The sequence below is a fragment of the Medicago truncatula genome, chromosome 2, assembly GCF_003473485.1.
Source record: "Medicago truncatula cultivar Jemalong A17 chromosome 2, MtrunA17r5.0-ANR, whole genome shotgun sequence".
Classification (NCBI taxonomy): Eukaryota; Viridiplantae; Streptophyta; class Magnoliopsida; order Fabales; family Fabaceae; genus Medicago; species Medicago truncatula.
This window is the reverse complement of record NC_053043.1, coordinates 7,871,348-7,892,054: the sequence shown is the minus strand read 5'-3', so window position 1 is coordinate 7,892,054 and position 20,707 is coordinate 7,871,348. Positions and strand designations below refer to the sequence as shown.

Below are 20,707 nucleotides of genomic sequence, written 5' to 3'. Positions count from 1 at the left end.
GCAATCAATCTCAAGTATGTATGTATAAATCAAAACGCTTGTATCGGAGAATGTTTTAAACCATTTTAAAGATCTCTTCGATTTACAAGCTAGTCTTTCCTACCCAATATTCTTGAAACTCTTTGTTAGGTCCATGTAAATTAGTCTGTTTGGTAACACCTAAAAAAGAGCTTAGAGCTTATAGCGGATAGCTTATAAACTCGTCTGACAAAAAAAATTCTGCTTGATAATGGCTTTTTACAACGAGCTTGTAGCTTATTTCACGAGCTTATAAGCTATTTTTTATAAGCTACTTCAAGTAGCGTTTGAGCTTATAGCTTATAGCATCTCACTTTTAATTCTAGTTTTACCCTTATTATTTTAATTAAAATCCACTTTTACCCTTAATAATAATAATATTACTTATATAATTTAAAACAAAATGAGGCTATTACCTTAAGGTACAACACCGAGTGGGCATTTCAAATTAATATACGATTTTTTTATAGCAATTTCTTTTTCTAAAAAAAATGTTATCGTTGTATACAACTTGTCCCTTCAATATATATGCATTTTTGTTTTTTTTCCTTTAGCACCTTTTTTTTCTTTTTTTATCTTATGGGTATATTATTTTTTATTTTGATTTAAAATAAAATTTTACACTTTAATTTTTTATAAAGTATAAAAGCTGAAATGAAAAATAATTCAAAATAAAATTTTAGCAAAAAAAAGAAACTAATTTAATGATATATAAATACTTAAATTGCCAATTTTTGTAAAAAACAAGAATTTATCAAATATCTAAAATATTATTAGTTAATATAAATTTTATTATGAATCAGGAATGTCCTTTTATATTTATCAGCTAGTTGAAGCGCTAATTTTACCAAACATTTTAATTAACTTTTCAACTATAAGTCATTAACTATCAGCTATCCGCTATAAGTTATCGATCATCAGCTAGCTTATAAGCTATTCGCTGTTTTTACCAAACAGAGCCATAAATTGTTGTGAAATGTTCTCTTCACATGCATATGCTCTAAATGCATATTTTGGCTAGCTACCAAGGCTAACACTGCCCTGGTAGAAGTTATAAGCTCAAAAATAAGCCTTACTAAAGTGATCCTTAGTGTATGTTTGATTTTGTAACTTGATTATGAATTAATTAATTATGTACAATTGATTTTGGCTTAAAATAAATTGAAGATATAATAATTTTTGTTTAAATACATTCATACAAATTTGAGTTGACTAATAATTTTAAGTGTTAATAATTTTGCTCACGTGAATTTTAGTATTATATTTTTTTTGGGTTAGAAAGCTATTCAACAAACAAAACAAAAACGGAGACCAAAAAGAAAAGAAAAAAATACTCCCTAAAGAAAAAAGCTCCTAAAAAATCATTTCTAAAATGATTAAGCAATGCTTCTAAAGGAGAAATACGAATTAATAGATCGTTGTTTAAAGAAACTTCAAGTTTAACCAAAAAGTCTACACACCGATTCTATTCTCTTCTCTAAGAATGTGAGAAGCAGAAACATCTCTTTTATGGCTTGACTAAGCACTTCATGTTGATAACTTTTTTTTGACGTGACATTGGTACTTCACAACGGGACAGTTGATAGATTGATGCAAAGAAGTAAATCAGAATAGCAAACAAACTCATTGATACCCATATTCTTGAATAATATCATACACCGTGGTAACTTGTAATTGTAAACAACTCAACAAGCATAATATCAGAAGAACCTGCAATGACACCTGAATAAACACATAAATAGTAACCAGCGTTATTTTCTTTAACATTTTAATTTTCGAATAGATTGTTTTTGAAGCCGCACATTAACAATTTTGTAAGGCATATAAAAATATTAGGTTTAATTACATTCACAGCGGGAAAAGCTTTGGGTTTCCATCAGCAGCACCATGCATTATATTATAATAAGAAGTTTCATATTTGAGAAACAATGCATAAAGTAGCTCATTCCATGTATCAGGTACACCAGGAAGACACCAGTGGCTTCAATCTTGGCGATTTGAAGTTGCATTAGGACCCAAATAATATTTACATAGATGTCCATCTTTTCTCTGACTTGTCATCTTTGTTACATTCAATACCTTGGAAGTGTTTTTGTGTGCTAATATTGCAGAATTGGCAATTTTGAACTGTAAATGCGGACCCCTGTTCTGGCATTGTTTCCAAATGACATTTTCCACCTTTGTTCCAATCTCCACCTCTGTAATACATGTCACATAAATTTTGGTTTTGAACAATTGTACACATTTATTCTAAAGTTTGTTCTTGAACAATTTTTCATGTGTCAGTTTAGACTGTTTAGTGGTAATACTTTGATTTTGTAACCTTGTGAGATGGAGTTTCATTCTACTTGGAGATAGGTGTAAATCGGACATTATATTTATAACTTAGTAGTATGGTCTTTTTAGAGCATCTTTGATGGACAAAATAAGAGAGATAGACACATGTAGATTAGTAATTAAGTGGATCTCACAAAGTTATCATATGTGTCTATCTCTCTCATAAATGAACACTAAATGAAGAAAGTGAATGAACGAAAGTAAGAGAGTGTTCATGGCATTGTCAAACAAATTACAAACCTGAAATGCATAGGGGATAAGTACAAAAGAAAACTTGAGTCTTGCTAGGATTTATCGTATCTTGTATCCAATTCAATGTTGTGTGAATAGACCTCTTATATGCATCTTCTACCTTCATTTCCAACTTAACTTCCTTACCTTCTTGGAAATAACAACCCCCGGACAATCATGAAAAATTTCTGTCAATTTTACATAAAAAAAAAAAGGATAAATGTTATATAGGTCGCTTATTATAAATTAGAGTAATAAAAATAAGGCTTGATTATTCATTCAGTCCTTCTAAATATAGCAAACTTTGATTTTAATCAGGATAATTTTTTATTTTATACTTCATCAACATAAATCGATCTTTGTTGATTTTTGACAAACTGATGTGGCGAACACAAAGCCAAATGACAACACGACCTAGCATTCCAATGAATGCATTCTGCACGTTTTTGTTTTTCTAATAGTAATAACTCAAAGATGTGTCATCCATTAGATGGTTCTTCATTAACCACATGATAAAAAAGTTTAGAGTAACTAAAACCAAAGTTGATTATATTTACAAGAATCAAATGCAAAAACAAACCTAAAAATAAAGACGGATTGAATTACCCTTTGATGATTTTCTCATTATTCCACAAATGTCCTGTGTTAAGAACCAAAACATCAGCATCTTTCCATTTCCAAGAGTTCCAATCCATTTGATCCAGTTTTATGGTTGTCCTAATCTTTTTAGCACTTCCTTTAGGAGGTCTGCTTTGCAACACAAGAAATGGAGCTCTATAGTACTCTATTGTACAGTTAAAATCCTTGAATTTGAACACCAAGAACCCTTCATGCTTTGTAATTGGGCTACCATTTACTTCATAAATTGATTCCTTGTTAGGAACTTCAGAAGAGAGCATGCACAGTAGTGACTCCCATTGGTTTCTTCCAATTGAGTCTCCAACAAACACTAGGCGCTTGTTTCTTAGTTTCTCCAACATCATTGTTGCATTGAATCTGTTTTTTCATCAATGAAAAAGTCCAATCAAAGTCTTAAATTTATTCCATCTACTTTTAAGTTGAAATATATTAAGTTGACACAAACAAGGGTCGAATATATTATGCGGTCCTTTAACCGGTGTCTCCGGGTACTAGTTAAGGAACTAAAAGTAGAAAGAAAAATTAATTTTTGCATTGAACATAATATTTTTTTAACTTTCAAAAAGTAGAATATACAATTTCGAAGACAATATTTCCTTTTATATATAATTCCTTAACCAATGCCCCGGGGCACTGGTTAATTTTTTTAGCAAGTTAGTCATTCAACTTTACTTTTTGTTGCAACAAGTTAGTCATTTAAGCCTAAAATATTTTTATCAATACCATCTTTTCATCAAATTTAATTAAAAAGTGTGTACGTAGACGTTTAATTAGGGATGACAATTGGACCCAAGTCCAATGGGCACCCGCAAAAAATACCCATGATGGGCGGGGAAATACCCACATTGTTGGATATGGGTCTGGGCACAGGTAATTACCTGCAAATTTGAATGGGTATGGGTGCGGGTATGGGCTCTCTAGTACCCACCCCGCCCCATGCCCGCACATTATATATACTATACCAATAATTTTATTTATATTAAATTTAGTTAATTAATCCAAAGTCTTTGATATTTATTGTAATATGCACTTATTTTTTATATTTTAGATGTTTTTTATTTGGCTAAATAATATGATGCGTAATATTTTATATGTTGATTTAGAATATTTCATATCATATTTTAATTATGTTGTGATATTTTTTGTTATTTATTATCTTTTTGTTGTGAAAGTGCGGGTACGGGCACTTAGATACCCAAAGAGTATGGGGATGGGCACCAAACTTATTGCCCACGAGGGTATGAGCTCGGGTATGAGAATTTTTTTAAAACGCGGGTATGGGGATGAGCACTATGGTACCCTGCCCAATGGGTATCCATTGCCATCCCTACGTTTAATACTAAGTTGGTGAGTCCAAATTTATTGTTCCCAAAACTAGGATTTTAATTTGTATTATTCATTCTTAGTTTAAAACGAAATCAATTGATTACTTGATTTATAATGTTTATGAAATATTTATCAGTAAAATTATATCTTAATTTAGAAAGAAGAAGGAGAAAGTGTGTGTAAAAGTAATCATGTTTGGTATCTTAATCATTTTTTACACTTACTACCTCAGTGTTAAATGATAATTAAACACTTTTTAATGAAATTGGATAAAAAAACAGATAACAATGTAAATATTTTATGATTTAACGGACAATTTTTTTTTACCAAAAATTAATAAATTAAAGGATTAAGTTGTTAAAATATAAAATAAATATTAAAGGACTAGTTTATTAGTAACATCTAGCTTAAGGGACACATGGAGTATTTAGCCTAAATAAAACAAGGGCACAAAGAAATAAGTAAACATCCCAATATGAGAGGGAATATGCTTAGTGGAATTGGACCAAATAAATAGAGAGACTAGATTAAGTCAAATATTATGAATTAAAATAATTTCTATGAAAATATGTTTCCTATTTGACGTTGAGACCCAATTTATTTACAAACTGTTAGAATATATACAAAATTTACGAAAAAGGAGACCCAACTTATTTGCAAACTGTTGAGTTGGTTTAGATTTTTTTTTTTTTTTTTTTATAGTTGATATATAACATATTGAATTTGTAGTGTTTAATATATTATCAATTGAACTAGTTGGTAAATATGAAATGACATGACATGTTTTTTGTTAATATATTTTTTTCTTAACATAATAAGGGTAAAATTTAGAGAGAAAAAGGTAAGTTATAATCCCAAATACTACTTGTAGTAATTATTCAAAAGTGGTCTTTTAAATTATACATTTATAACAGGTTAGTTCTTTTAAGTTTTTTTATTTTATTTTTTATAAATTGGTCTTTTAATTTTATTTTTCTTTCCAATTGACCATTTAAGCCATATAATAATTATATTTTTTTATCCATTTTAACATTGAGGTGATAGGTTCAAAAGCTTATGACATCAAATATGATTACTTACTCACATTTTCTTCTTGTTTTTTTTGGTTACATGGCTAAAAAAAAAAAAAACAGAAACAGAAACAGCTAGTTCCTAAGGAACAAAGTTCCCATCTCATCTATCAAAAGCAGCGACAGCATGTCTTCAGGAGGAGATGAGTAGACAGTTAAATCAACATCTGTTGTAGCTCCTAGCTTCGCCATAAAGTCCGCACAATGATTACCCTCTCTGAGCGAGTGATGAATAGAGTAATTTCTTGAATTCAGCAAGTCCTTAATATTTTGAATGAGCACAGCATAGACATGATAGAAGGAAGTGTCTCCCTTGATGAGATTAACCGCAAGCAGAGAGTCAGAATAACAAACCAATTCCTCAAAATCTAATTTAACTGCCAATTGTAACCTCTGATATATCGCCGTCAGTTCTGCAAAAAGGATGTCGTTGGGATTATTTATGAATCCCGAAAATCCAGTGACATAGCTTCCTGAATAGCTTCAGATAACACCTCCAAAACCTGTGCGAATTGGGTCTCCAATACAGCTACCATCAACATTGAGAATGGTGCAGACATGGTTGTCGTTGTTCCAACGGACCAGCCTTGTTGGAGGAGAAGTGCTAGCGTCATTATGCAGGCAGCGACAGATGATTTCTATTGTGCTGTTAATGGTGGAACTCAGGCGATAAACTGACCAAGTTTCATTATTAAGACACATAAGATTGCGGTGCCTCCAAGTCCACCATAACCCCGCAAGGAAGATAGTGGAACGGTGGCAGCCAACTCCCTCTTTTAACCAATCAAGAGCAGAAGAGGACGAGAAGAATGACGGACTAGTGAAGCCAATTTTATGCCAAATAATAGTGGAAAATCTGCAGTCCCGAACGCAATGGAGAAAGGACTCTTCGTGGTCACCGCACCTATTGCAGATGACTGAATTGGTCATGTTCCTGCGGTTGAGTAAAGACAAAGTAGGGACAGCGTTGTGACAAGCAAGCCAGACAAAAAACTTGAATTTTTCCGGAACTTTTAATCTCCAAATCCAAGCCCAAGTTGTGTCGTTATAGTTCTCATTTTCTGTTTGTGATAACATCCAATTGTATCCAATTGTTCTCATCTTCTTGTTTTTGAATTCAAGTTTGATTTTACAGTATTTCATCAACAAGAAGTAATTGATCACTATTTTGGATTATTATAAATTAAGTAGTCGATCAATTTTATTTTAAATCAAGACTGAATAATACATATATGAACTCTATTTTAACAACAATGAATTTAGACATACTAACTTAACATTAAGTGCTCACATAAACATTTTTCAACTGAGTTTGATGAAAATAAGATCACGGTGTAGATGTTTTCTAACTTAAAAAACCAATTTATTAAAAAAAAAAAAGAACTTAATAGACTAACTTAAGGGATCACATACAAAATAACATAAGCTAGTAAAAAAGTGTTATAAAACTTGTAACAAGAAATTGTGGTCAAACATGTCTATTTTGATCATGCAAACTTATAAACTATAAACTTAAAAATTAGTCTTGAGTCTTGACAAACAGTTTCTTAGTACCTGGGCAAGTTACAATCATTTGGTTGCCATCTCCACTTTGTGTAGAACAAATCAGGTCTTCCATTCTCAGGAAAGTTGCAATCTTTTGATGCATACAATGGATAACTTTCATCCCAAACCCAATTTCCTTCAAACAAATCACAATCACCACCCTTTTCTCCAAGAAACTCAACTCTACTATGTCCATGTTCCGTTGACAAAGTCAACCTCTCGAATTGACCCGGAATGCCAAACCTTCCATCAACTTCTCTAAACTCCAAGTAGAAGAAACAACATGTTGTAAAGGCAAGAACTAGGAAAAAGCCAACAACTTCTCTAAACTCCAAGTAGAAGAAACAACATGTTGCCAAACCTTAATGTTTCAAACATTACCATGTCTTCCGCAACGTGTTGCTTTGAAGAACTTTTGGCAAGATATGACTCTTTTTCATTTCATGCTTCGCAATAAAATTGAAGCATTTTATAATTAATCTTTGCTTGATAGATCAATTTAACGAATGTTAAGCCAAAATGGAAAAAGAAAGATTTATATGCTAGTTGAACAAACAACTTGCTTCATGTTATATTTTTTATACTCATAATGATTAATGTCATATATATATACTTTATATACATGTGATATATCATTCATATTAGATTAATAGTCTATATATGATATACATAATCTTTTATAATAAGAGTGATTTAAATCATACAAAACTGAAGATTACGTTATTGAAATTGGAAGGAGAGCAGAGGAATGGTGGGAAGAGGCGTGCTACTCGTGTTTTTTTCTTCTTCTTTTCGGAATGGAAATACCTTCATATTTTTAAGAAGAGACAACCCTATATTGGTGCAAATACTAACTTCAAATTTGTGTGAATCTGTAAAAGCTCAAAATCATAAAGCAATTTTGCTGGCGTGTTGCGATTTCTTTGGCAAAATGGTTGGTTTCTCCTGACTAAAATCGTGACACGATTTTAGGTAGGCGTGACACGATTTTTAGATAAGGCAGTTGTACCTTGGGTCGTACGCAATAATCGTGGCGCAGATTTTTTAATCATGAAACGATTTTGTCTGACACAGTGTACTATTTACGCTTTCACACTTCCTTTTTTGAGAAGACCTTCAAGAGAGAAAACTTGAGAAATCAAGGAGGTAACTTTAGGGTTGAGGGTCTTTGATTAGGATAATCTTGAGAGGTTCTATTGGGTTGAGAAACATTTGTAAACACCTTAGGTGGGTGAAAATCATTGCGTGTCTTGTTCATTGGTGAGATTGAGAAAAAGGTTGAAATTAGGGTTTGTTCTTTAGAAGCTTGTTGAAGCTAATTTCTTGTAACTCTTTTGTATCTCTTTGTAAGAACTCATTTATAGTGGATTGGAGAGATTAATCTCTCCACATAGTATATCAAATTGGACTGAACTGGGTAAATATTTCTTGGTGTGTTTGTTTCTCTTCTTTCTTTATCTTTTGCTTGCGATTTTGTGTTTTTTCACTTGATTCCTAGATTAGATCTAGACTTGTTATTGTTGTTTGAAGTTACTTTGAAAATTGGTTACTACTTTCCTTTGCTCTACACATATAAGTTTATTGGTGTGAGATTTGAGTTCAAATCCACAACAATTACAACAGACCCAACCTCCATATACTAAGACGATATGTTCCATCAAACAAAAAAGAAAATTTTACTTTAAAACATGTATTTTTTCACTTTTAAGGATTTAACTACCCAAATCGTAAGATATTCTTACTATATTGACTTTCTTAAGTAATGTTACAAGACACTAGTTAACATTTATTATAAAAGAATGAGAAATGTTAATTTGTTACTGTACGTGAGAATTAAGGGCACTATTTACAAAACCAATATAAAAATATTGTATTGATAAATGTAAAAAAGTTGTATAATTAACTTTTTTGAAAGTTTCTCTAAAAAAAACTTGTTGAAAGTCTACAACTTTTTGTTTTTAGGCTAAAATATGATTTTAGTCCCTGCAAATATGCCTCATTTTGGTTTTAGTCCCTGTCAAAAAAAATTGTTTTTGGTCCCCGCAAAATTTTTTGTTTTTGAAAATAGTCTCTGACCCCACTTTTGTGATGATTTGCATACGTGTCACATTATAACTGAACCAATTTTGTAGTTTTTGATCCCTGCAAAATATTTTGTTTTTAAAAAAGGTCCCTGCAAAATTTTTTGTTTTTGAAAATAGTCCCTGGAGGGACTATTTTCAAAAACAAAAATTTTTGCAGGACCAAAAACAATTTTTTTTTACCAGGGACTAAAACCAAAACGAGGCATATTTACAGGGACTAAAACAATATTTTAGCCTTGTTTTTAATAAAAATTTCTCACGTTTAAATTTTTTTAACTAGTGTCCAAAGACACATGAAGAAATATATGGCCAGGGTTGTTGTTTTGAAAAGGTTATAACATAAATTAAATATAAATCTAATAATAATCTCAAATATAGTTGTTTTCTCTCGTACGAGGTTCTTATAAAAAAAAAAAAGAATTAACAATAAATACGGGAACTAGTGGCAGAGCCACATACAACTAAGAGATGCAATTTTTGCATCAGTTGAAATTGTGAGATGTGTTAAGAAACTCAATGTTAAAATTACAAAAATGGTATCGCGACAAGTTTTATCCTGAGAGTGTCGCGAAGAGTGTATGTTTTCTCTTTTCTGTTGACATTTATCTCTCTTCTATGTATTGTGCAAAATCAAGTATTTTAATTGGTCAATCTGTCATCCACATCCAATGACGGATCCAAAATTTTTGAAAAGTGGGTGCACCACATATATATAAATTTGAAACATTAAATAAAAATATATACATACATATATATATATATATATATATATATATATATATATATATTTCATTTTTGAAAGTATAAATATACATCATAACTGTCTTCTACGATTCACCATATTCTAGAAATATTGAATGATTTTCTCATTTTAAATACCAACAAATATATCTCTCTATATAAGTAACTAAACAATTGTTTAACCATTCATTTCCCAAACGATTTCACATCTGATTCTTGACAAGGTTGTGTTGTTGTGTCAAGGTGTGTGTATATGTGTGAGCCAAGAGAAAAGTGTTGTGCGGTTTGTGTGAGCCATTTGATCAACATTTCAACTATTACTATATTACTACCACCTAAAAAAATTAATTCTACAAAGTTAGTGTAGGCACAAGCCAACATGGCTTTGTATGTGCATCCGTCCCTGTCCACGTCTCTCTTCAAAGTTTTGGCAAGCAAATTGTCGCTGGATATAGCATGGTTCTAAAAATTATCTGAGGAGACGTGTTAATTACTTTTTGATAAACGTTAACTTGTACACTCAAGAACACATGTTAACGAACTTATTAAAAAAAATAAACATATAAAAAGTCGTGCATTCAAATTCTCAAAAGTTAATATATTATATTTTCAAGGGTAACTCTTAATCTAATTGAGATTGGATTGTTAATTTTCATCATACCCTTCTCCATCAAGGTAATGAGTGTGCAGAATGATTTGCTAAGCATGTTACTTCTTCTTCAGATGCTCTAAAGTCTTGAATTTTTTGCCTTCCTCGACTGCATCATTCTCTTTTGGATGATGCTCTCGAAGTTGCTCCCTTGATATTGCAGTTTTAATTTTGTTTTGTCATTTCATTTTGATATAAAAAAAAAAAAATACAACAGAAAAATACTGATAGAAGAGAATTACGTGCTCATCTTTACGCCACTTAAAAATAAAGGGAGAGGGGTTTGAGCCCCTGAAGCCACATTGGATCTACCCTTGGAGCCACCAATATGGACATGTCCTTACAGACACAGAGAGAGACATAAACATTTAAAAGGATAGATAAAATTGAAAACAAAATGCAGGTCATAGGAAAATAAAATGAAATGAGAGTATAGAGTGTTTTGGAAACTGTAGATTAACAAATATATATATATATATATATATATTTTAAAACTACTAAAAAGTAAAACACTAATTTTAATCTGTATAATGATTCATGAGTGTATTCACAATTCAACTAATAACAAAATTTGATAACTACACTATGTTCTTGTTTTTCATATCTAAATCACAATGGGAAAAACTTTGGGTTTCTATCACATTCTCAGTGTGTAGTATGTTGCATGTTCCAATTATGAGAAGTTTCATATTTGAGAAACAATGCATAAAGTAGCTCATTCCATGTATCAGGTACACCGGGAAGACACCAATGGCTACAATCTTGACGATGTGGATTTTCATTAGGGCCCAAATAATATTTAGATGAATGTCCATCTTTTCTCTGACCTGTCATCCTTGTTACATTTAACACCTTCAACTTCAAAACTTGAGAAGTGTTTGTGTGTTTTAATATTGCAGAATTGGCAATTTTGAACTGTGACCAGTTATCTTTAGGTACCATTGAGGACCCAAGCTCTGGTAGTGTTTCCAAATGACAGTTTCCATCTTTTTTCCAATCTCCACCTCTGTATGATACATGTCACATAAGTAAAATTGTCCATGAGACGTTAGCTCAATAGTAAAAGTTTGATTTTATAATTTCGAGCGACGAAGTTTAAATCCCTTTAGACTTTATTATAAAATAATTATTAATGTCACTTTAATAAAAAAATTCCATTTCTCCAATGTTTTTCAAAATTATTCAAAAATGTTAATTCATCCTCTAGACCCCCTAGTCCATAATGAACCGAGGGTCATCATCAAGTATCAAACTTTAGCTCATGTTTGGTCCAATTTTTAATCCTTACAACTTGTTCATTTTTTTTAATCCTTACAATAAGAAATTTTATGCATTTACGCACTCAGAAGTTTGTAGTTGTTGGATCAAACGACTTTGATCTTGAGTTTGCTTTTGAAGTCGATTTGCTAGCTTGTGACTAGAGACGTTCGATTTTGATCCAACACTTTCAAACTGATGACCGTGAAAATGCTTGGAATCTCTTATGGCACGACATCCGAATAGTCGAACATTTCACATCTAGGAGAATAATACAAGTGATACTAATAGAGTTAAGGAAAATTGAAGTCATTAGTCAAACAAATTACAAACCTGAAATGCACAGGAGCATAAGTACGAAAGAAAACTTGAGTCTTGTTAGGATTTATTGTATCTTGTATCCAATTCAATGTTGTGTGAATAGACCTCTTATATGCATCTTCTACCTTCATTTCCAACTTAACTTCCTTACCTTCTTGGAAATAACAACCCCTGGACAATCATGAAAAAATTTCAAACTTTTCTACATACACAAAAATGGATAAATGTCATATAGGTCGCATATTATAAATTAGAGTAATAAAAATAAGGTTTGATTATTCATTTAGTCCTTGCAAATAAGCAAACTTTAATTTTAGTCGGGATAATTTTTTGTGTTTACTTCATCAACATGAATCAATTTTTTTTACACTTAAAAAAACCAATGGGGCGAACATTAAGCCAAGTGGCAATGTGACCTAGCACGTTTTTGTTTTTCTAATAATAATAACTCGTAGTGTGTTGACAACCACATCATTTAAATTTGTCTTGTCATCCATTAGATGGATCTTCATCAGCCACATGATAAAAAAAGTTTTGAGGAACTAAAACTAAAGTTCATTATATTTGCAGGAATCAAATGCATGAACAAACCTAAAAATTAAAGAAGGATTGGAATACCATTTGATGGTTTTCTCATTATTCCACCAATGTCCTGTGTTAAGAACCAAAACATCAGCATCTCTCCATTTCCAAGAGTTCCAATCCATTTGATCCAGTTTTATGGTTGTCCTAATCTTTTTAGCACTTCCTTTAGGAGGTCTGCTTTGTAACACAAGAAATGGAGCTCTATAGTATTCTATGGTACAGTTAAAATCCTTGAATTTGAACACCAAGAACCCTTTGTGCTTTGTAATTGGACTACCATTTACTTCATAGATTGATTCCTTGTTAGGAACTTCAGAAGAGAGCATGCATAGTAGTGATTCCCATTGGTTTCTTCCAATTGAGTCCCCAGCAAACACTATGCGTTTGTTTCTTAGTTTTTCCAACATCATTGTTGCATTGAATCTGTTTTTCATTGGTGAAAAAGCCTAAAGTTAGAAATTTACATCATCTAAACTCATTAAATGAAATTAAAACATATTCTTTACATGACTGTCTATATATTTTTACACTTACATTATATATAGAAATTAAACTTTGTACATGATGGTTATGAAATTGAGATTAGTGAATAAATTATACGACAAAAGTAATTTGATCAGCTATACAAAGTTGATAAACAAGCTACTACCCAAAGTTTAGGGGTTAGGTTCCTCTCCCGTGAAATGTTCAGAGGACGAAGTACCGTGTATATTTAAACCATATATTTATTTTTATTGTATTAAAACTGCACGTGGTAATAAATAATGTGTGGTTTGGATTTCACTGGACAAAAAATGCACAGGAGAGGATCTCCTCCCATAATGGGTTAGGTTCCTCTCCCGTGAAATGTTCACAGGACGAAGTACCGTAAGATGTTTGTATTCCAATTGTTTTATAACACTCATTCAACATGTTTTCTCCTTTTCTCTTTTTTCTCACCGTATTACTATCAATATATCACATTAAACTTGCTTTTCTCTCTCTTAAATTGTTTGTATGTGGGAGAGTGTTGTAAAACTTTTGAGATACGAAATGGTCAAAACTAGGTAACAATTCAAGTTTTTTTACGAAAAAAGATAACCTCATTTACTGATAAATTATATTGTCCAATAAAGGATCGTATCGTTTACAAGTCCAATATAAGGTAGAGATAAATTAATTTAATAGACTTGAAAATGATGTAAAATGGCTAATAAATGGTCAAATTGTTTTACATGGACAAATAGAATTGCACAAACTTATCATGAATTTTCAATCCCTCGTCCGTATCAATAATATGGCAATTGGCAATTGCCACCCAATCCAAAGGTCACTCTCAATATGCCAAGACAAAGTGTAAATCCATTTCAAAGTTTGTTATACACTATGACCATTTTAAGGTCGCTCTCAAGTTCAACTTAACATTTGCATCAAATCTTTAAATAATTATATTCGAAGCGTGTCAGACACTAAATATAAATACATCTTCAGCCAAAATTCGAATATTGATTCCTCACATTATTTGAGTATAACCCACTAGTCCCAACCACAATTGTTATTAACACGCTTAAACTAAGAATCATTCCATTTTCATCTCATGACAATAGTGACTTACATGCCTCAATTTTGACACCAATGAATCCCAGATACATACAAAACTTGTGATAAAAACAATGACTAATGGTTTTAGTTTTGTCATATCTCAATAGTTTTTCTTAATCAATTTTTTAATACAAACGTACATAAGGTGAAAACATAGAATCAGGTTAGCATTGTACCTGGGCAAGTTACAATCATTTGGTTGCCATCTCCACTTTGTGTAGAACAAATCAGGTCTTCCATTCTCAGAACACCTAAATCCTAAATCAAGAAACTTGCAATCTTTTGATTGATACAATGGATACCTTTCATCCCAAACCCAATTTCCTTCAAATAAATCACACGCATCACCTTTTTCATCAAGAAACTCAACTCTACTATGTTCTTGTTCCTTTGACCAAGTAAACCTCTTGAATTGACCAGAAATAATACCAAATTTACCATCAACTTCTCTAAAATCCAAGTAGAAGAAACAGCATGTAGTAAAAACAAGTACTAGGAAAAATCCAACAACAACCAAAGACGGTTCAAACAACCTTAAACGCTTCACCTTCCTTAATGTTTCAAACAATACCATGTCTTGTTCCACCACGTGTTGGTTTGAAGAATTTTTATTCTTAGTAGAAGACATTCAATTTATAGAGCTATACAATAATTTGTAAGTATCAATTAATTTAACGGTGACGGTTGCGACGAGTGGAATAGGAATATGAATGACAAAGTTTTGTGAAGAAGGGTGGCATGTAAGCAATATATGGCACTTTTTCATGTGCCCCAATGAAATTGAAGCACTATTATAATATTTTGGTTGATAGATGAATTTAGTAAATATCGTGAATGATAAGCCAAAAGGGAAAAGAGAGATATATGGGTGTTGAACAAGCAAGGGAGCATTCAATAGGACTTCATGTTATATAATGATTAATGTCACGTTACTTTATATGCTTGTGATATCATATCATTTAAATTAATATATGATGATGATATGGAAAACATAAGGGTGTTTTTTTTTGAAATTGGAAGGAAAAGAATGGAAGGGTGGGAAGAGACGTGGCCCACGTTGTTATGAAGAGAGTGGGGGAACTTGGTTTGTGATTGGAACGTGGTATGGCACGCGCTGAAATATATATATGGAAGGTGGGTCAGTGGCTTCATTTTAACGGCAAACTCCACACCGCCACCACGTATATGTGGTTGGATATTTTTGTCCTATTAATCTATACATTGTAAAAAAAAAAATATAGGATTAAATATATTTTTCTCCGTAAATATGTTAACTTTTTGTTTTAGTCATATAAAATTTATTCAACTTTTAATTTTTCGAAAATTTTTCATCTTCACTATTAAGAGTTTATCTTCCCCTAAAAAAAAGAGAGTTTATCTTATATATTTTTTGTTACATTATCTTATATTCTTTTAAGAAGAAATTTACATTTATGTTTGTTTAAAAAATATTAAACTTTTTCTAATCAGAAACTCAAACATTAGTTATTTATTTTCCTGATAAGTTTCTCCCCTAAAGAAATGCTTTAATTATTTTCAAAAGTTTTTTTTCAAAAAAAAAATTATTTTCAAAAGTTTTTAAAACAAATTAATTCCAATGAAATTGAGTTTTTTTTTTAGCTTTGTTGATTATTATTTTTTCAAGTGATCTAGTCTGTGAAGCCCCGATACTTCAAAATGGATGACGTATCGTATCCCCTGCGTATCTTGTACCGATACCTGTTCGATACTTCCCGATACGTATCCGGAAAGTATCCAAATATTAAATTTTATTTTTTTAAAAAATAACTATCCGATACTTTCCGATACATCCCGATACGCACGGATACTTGTGTTTTTTATATTATTTTGATTTCTGTTTTTTTTTTGTGTAAAAAATAAGAATAAAAACATTATAAACGTTAGTTACTTGTTAGTGTTAACTCTTAGTACTGATGTGTTCTTTTTTTGGATATAGTGATTCTTTTTTGGATCGATATAGTATAACACTAACAAATTCCTTTTGAATATAGTGTAGCATTGATGTATAACATTGCTGGTGCTCTTTTTGGTATATATTGCGTATGTAATTACCTAATGACCACTCTCTTAATCGTCAATATTATATTTATATTAATGTGCTACGAGCCTGGTTTCTTGTGTTTGTTAATATACTTGCATAATAAAAAAATGGTTATAATTATATAGTACATTTAATTATATGATTTTTTTTATTAACGTATCTCAGTCGTATCGTATCTTGATTTTTGAAATTTTCCCGTATCGGTGCAGTATCGTATTCGTATCGTATCTCGTATCCGGGCTTCACAGGATCTAGTGATTAGAAACTCACCTTTTTAAAGTGAATAAATGAAGTATTCAAGATTTAAATCCTGATCTTAGTATATATCTCTACAAATTAAACTAGACTCACGAGAACGTTTAGTTGATTATTTAAAGCCTGATATAATTAAAATCAGGTGAATGTTTCAACCTAACAATAGTTACATTCGACAATTGAACTAAGTCTTACTAATAATTAAAAAAAATTCTAAAATAGAGTATAAGAAAAAAAAACAAAAAAAAAGATAAGTTGAAGAAGAAAATGATTGTATTAAGATAAGATAAGATAACTTGGATTCCAATTGCAATTAACAAAATGACAAATTTTCCAACTAGTTGGATATCAGCCTCAGTCGAATAAGGGCAAAATACCGGTTCAAACTCAGGTAAAAGTTTTTAATCTAACAAAATCAATATTTATCAATTGAACTAAGTATTACATACAACTAAACTAAAATTATAAACGAATATAAATTGAAGAAGAAAATTATTGAATTAAGATTAATTTTTGTAAAAAAAAAAAAAAAAAAAAAAAAAGATAAGAAAGACGAATTCAAATTGCAATAGAAAAAATGTCAAAAAAAAAAAAGAAGCTAGATATCAGCTCCAGTCAAAAGAAAATGTTTGGTTAATTAGTCGAGCCTAATTTTGATCACTTTATCTGTAATTGCTGGAAATCTTCTTGTGAAGACAAATTATATCCAAGCTTCATAATTGTGCATGAAACATGCAGCAATGAAGTAAAGAGAATTTTAAGAAGCTTCAAAAACAAATTGCGCACACTCGTTCTCAGGTAGATGCATCAAATGTGAATTATTTTAATGCATTGAAGAAACATATTGCTACTCTACTAGTAAAAGATGATATGTTCTGAAGACAAAGGTGATTCGAATACAATATTCTTTCATGTGGCTGCAACTTCTAATGAGGAAAGTCAACCAAATTCATTTTCTAGATGATGAGAATGGAGTGATGTGTAGATCTGCTGATGCTATTAACATTGCTCAATACTACTTTGCAGATTTTATTCCAAAAGAAGCGAAGCATAGCTCGCATGATTTGGTCGTAAATGCAATGCCACCTTCTATAACAAATTATGACAATGAAGTTTTGACTGCTCGTATTCGTTTTGATGAATTCTATACAGGTTGATGTGTCCAAATCCGGGTTTTTATCAACACTCTATGTGTGGTCATGAAATATTTGTAATAGGTTGCCTTTGGTTAGAGTCTAGTACTTTTCTTTCCATCTTGAATACAATTATACAACAAATTTTGCCTGGATACCTAAAGGCGAGATCGAAATAACTATCAAGGACTGGAAAACTATTGCTCTTTGTAACAACTTGTCTACCATTGTTCCTAAAGTTCTTGCTATTAGGTTGAAATAAGTATTTGATAAATGTATCTCTAACAACTAATCGACTTTTGTTTTAGGAAGATCTATTCTTGATGGTGTTATGGAAACCATATAAATTTTTCTTTGTATGAAATCCATGACCGTGTAAAACAAGAGATGTGGCTTTAAAGCTTGATATTAGCATAGTCTACGATCAAATTGACCGGAATCATCAACACTTATTAGAAAAGCATAAAGTATAGGTGATATTCATGGAGCCAAAATATACAAGAATGCTTCGATTATTTCACATCTTCATTTTGTTGATGATTGACTCTTACTATTTCCAAGCATCTGATAGTGTAGCTCTTGCGATGAAACATATTATATCCATTTACGAAGACGCTTTGGGTCAAATGATTAATTTGCAAAAGTCTGAAATCTACTATAATAGAAATGTGTCCACCAATGTTAAGAATTTAGTTGCAAATAATTTGGGATATGCAACAAGTGTTAGGTACTAGTAAATATCTTGGGTTACCCTCAATGGTTGGGAGGAGTATAAAATCAACTTCAAATTCATCAAGGATAAAGTTTCGAAGAAAGTTAGTAGTGTGTCTCATCTCTTAGGTAGGTAGAGAGGTAATGATTAATTCCGCATTGCAAATTATTCCCTTTTATATTATGATACTATGCAGTCTCTTAGCGACGAAATTGAGAAAACAGTGTGAGGTTATCACAAGGCGCAATTTAAAGTTATTCATTGGTTTTCATGGGATCAATTGGCTATGCACAAAAATGTTGCCGAAATGCGTTTTAAAAGAATTTAGGCTTTTAATCATGCAATGCGTAGTAAACGCAAGCATGGTAGTTTTTGACGAATCCGGGTAATTTAATCCCTAGTCTTTTCAAAAATAAATACTTGTCGGAGAAGCATTGGGAGTGGCTGGAGTGCAAGGTTTGCCGTTCGTGAAGGTTACAAGTGATGCGTAGGATCAAGCCACGACATCTTATTATGGAACTGTAAACGGGTGTTAATTGTCTAAGCCATCATGTTCTTTGTGCCAATGATTTAGAAGACAACCTTCATCTGTTCGGTTTCTGCAACAATGCTTCTCAGGTTTGTCATAGGGTGGGGCAGATTCGTTCTTTTCTATTCTACAGGGGCTAAATCAAGAGCAAGCCTCTTTATTTTCAGTCTTGATTTGGAGTATTTGGAAACAGAGAAATAATGGTGTGGAAGAATGAAGCAGAGCTGATTTATAATGTCAAGTGAGTTCAGTTGCATAAAAATCAACTAAGAAATGAGCTGATGTTGCTATATTGCATCATCCAACAGGTCACCTGCCACTTTCTTGTCATGTTTGTTTATGTTTCTCTTTCGTAGGCTTTCACAAACTATTTAATGTTTCATACGAGAAAGATAAAAAAAGTTTTCATACCATCATGTTACATGAAAATGTGACATGAGGATCCATTTCTACTGGTGGCGATTTCAGACACAGTTGATTTTGACATATTTAGGTTATATAGTTTAAAATTGTATTCAAACATAAATCATTTTTCATTCAACCTACTTTTAATTAAAATCAAATTTTGTCTCCACAAAACCCTCAATAATATTCAAAAGTAGTATTTTCATGTAGAAAGTAGATAAAGATTATCTAAAATCTCATCTCATATTAAGAATCTTGATAGAGCTCATGGTAGTGAGAAATGAATGAAACTAAATTAAAAAATATTATTAAAATGAGTGAAGTGATTACAAAGAGTAATATCAAGCCTTTATATAAGCTAACTGTTACTAGTAATTAACCAACTAGCCAGAAAGTGTTCCTAACACTTCCAGCTAAACATATCAAAACAAAGAGAAATGTGATAGAAATACATCAGCTAAAAATGCCATGAAGGTAGTATAAGCCAACATATCAAAGTCATAAATCATAATGCTTAACCACTTGATAGAAGCTACGAAGCATGTACTCAGACACCAAACATGATAAAGACATACCAACACCGATAATAGTTTGAAAAGATGACATAATTCAATATAATCATATACGTTGGTGTCGTGTTGGACACAACACGTATCCGACATCAGGACACGCTTAATCCGATAGAAGCAAGTACACCAATCAATGCTTAACCAGCATAAGACAGAAACTAACAAAAAAAAAATATCAATGTTTACCCATCCATTATGACAGATCAAAGCTAAAATCAAACCATTGAAACTGGTATCAACATATAAGCAAGCATATCACCAAATAATTGGTGTGCACAGAACTTAACATCATTGAAATTTGAAAATACATGATTGAAAATACATTTTTTTTTTTTAACAAAATACAAACACGATCACTTCAATGCTAAACTATAAGAAGCTCAAATGAAATAAAACAGCTAAATCAAAAGAGTGAAACTAACTGGTTAAATTCTCAAAACAGAGAAAGAAAGAAAAAAAAGTGTTTTTTTTTATTAACCACGTTCAGGGAAAGAGATAGATTCCTTGAAATCAGAAGATGGGTCAGAATCAGAATCACGACATTCCTGAACCTCATTTTGCTGCTGCTGCTGTTGAACTTGAGCTTTCTCCAAATAAGGCTTGAAACCAATTCGAAAACTCAAATAACCAAACGCTAATGCTCCCAAAACCACTATCC

At 31.4% G+C, this 20,707-nt stretch overlaps 2 protein-coding genes across 2 annotated transcripts; both read right to left on the bottom strand.

The window, feature by feature from the left end:
- Nucleotides 1-3,188: 3,188 nt before the first annotated feature.
- On the bottom strand, nucleotides 3,189-3,569 carry LOC25486111 (protein trichome birefringence-like 11). Its single transcript, XM_013607307.1, has one exon. It carries the CDS (start codon nucleotides 3,567-3,569, stop codon nucleotides 3,189-3,191), a length of 381 nt encoding a protein of 126 aa, XP_013462761.1.
- A 7,569-nt stretch (nucleotides 3,570-11,138) lies between these two features.
- On the bottom strand, nucleotides 11,139-15,337 carry LOC25486110 (protein trichome birefringence-like 10). The gene is made up of 4 exons (XM_039830325.1): nucleotides 14,561-15,337; nucleotides 12,837-13,226; nucleotides 12,231-12,389; nucleotides 11,139-11,646 (listed from the first exon to the last, which is right to left on the bottom strand). The coding sequence occupies exons 1-4, from the start codon at nucleotides 15,010-15,012 to the stop codon at nucleotides 11,286-11,288; spliced, it is 1,362 nt and encodes a 453-aa protein (XP_039686259.1). The 5' UTR covers nucleotides 15,013-15,337; the 3' UTR covers nucleotides 11,139-11,285.
- Between the last annotated feature and the right edge of the window lie 5,370 nt (nucleotides 15,338-20,707).

What these genes read in the sequence shown, in the direction of transcription:
- LOC25486111 (XM_013607307.1), bottom strand. Translation starts at nt 3,569, where the DNA reads ATGATGTTGGAGAAACTAAGAAACAAGCGCCTAGTGTTTGTTGGAGAC.
- LOC25486110 (XM_039830325.1), bottom strand. Translation starts at nt 15,012, where the DNA reads ATGTCTTCTACTAAGAATAAAAATTCTTCAAACCAACACGTGGTGGAA. An exon ending in AATGATTGTAACTTGCCCAG is followed by an intron (nt 13,227 to 14,560) that starts GTACAATGCTAA and finishes AATGAAAAACAG; the next exon opens with ATTCAATGCAACAATGATGT. An exon ending in TATGCTCCTGTGCATTTCAG is followed by an intron (nt 11,647 to 12,230) that starts GTTTGTAATTTG and finishes TGTATCATACAG; the next exon opens with AGGTGGAGATTGGAAAAAAG.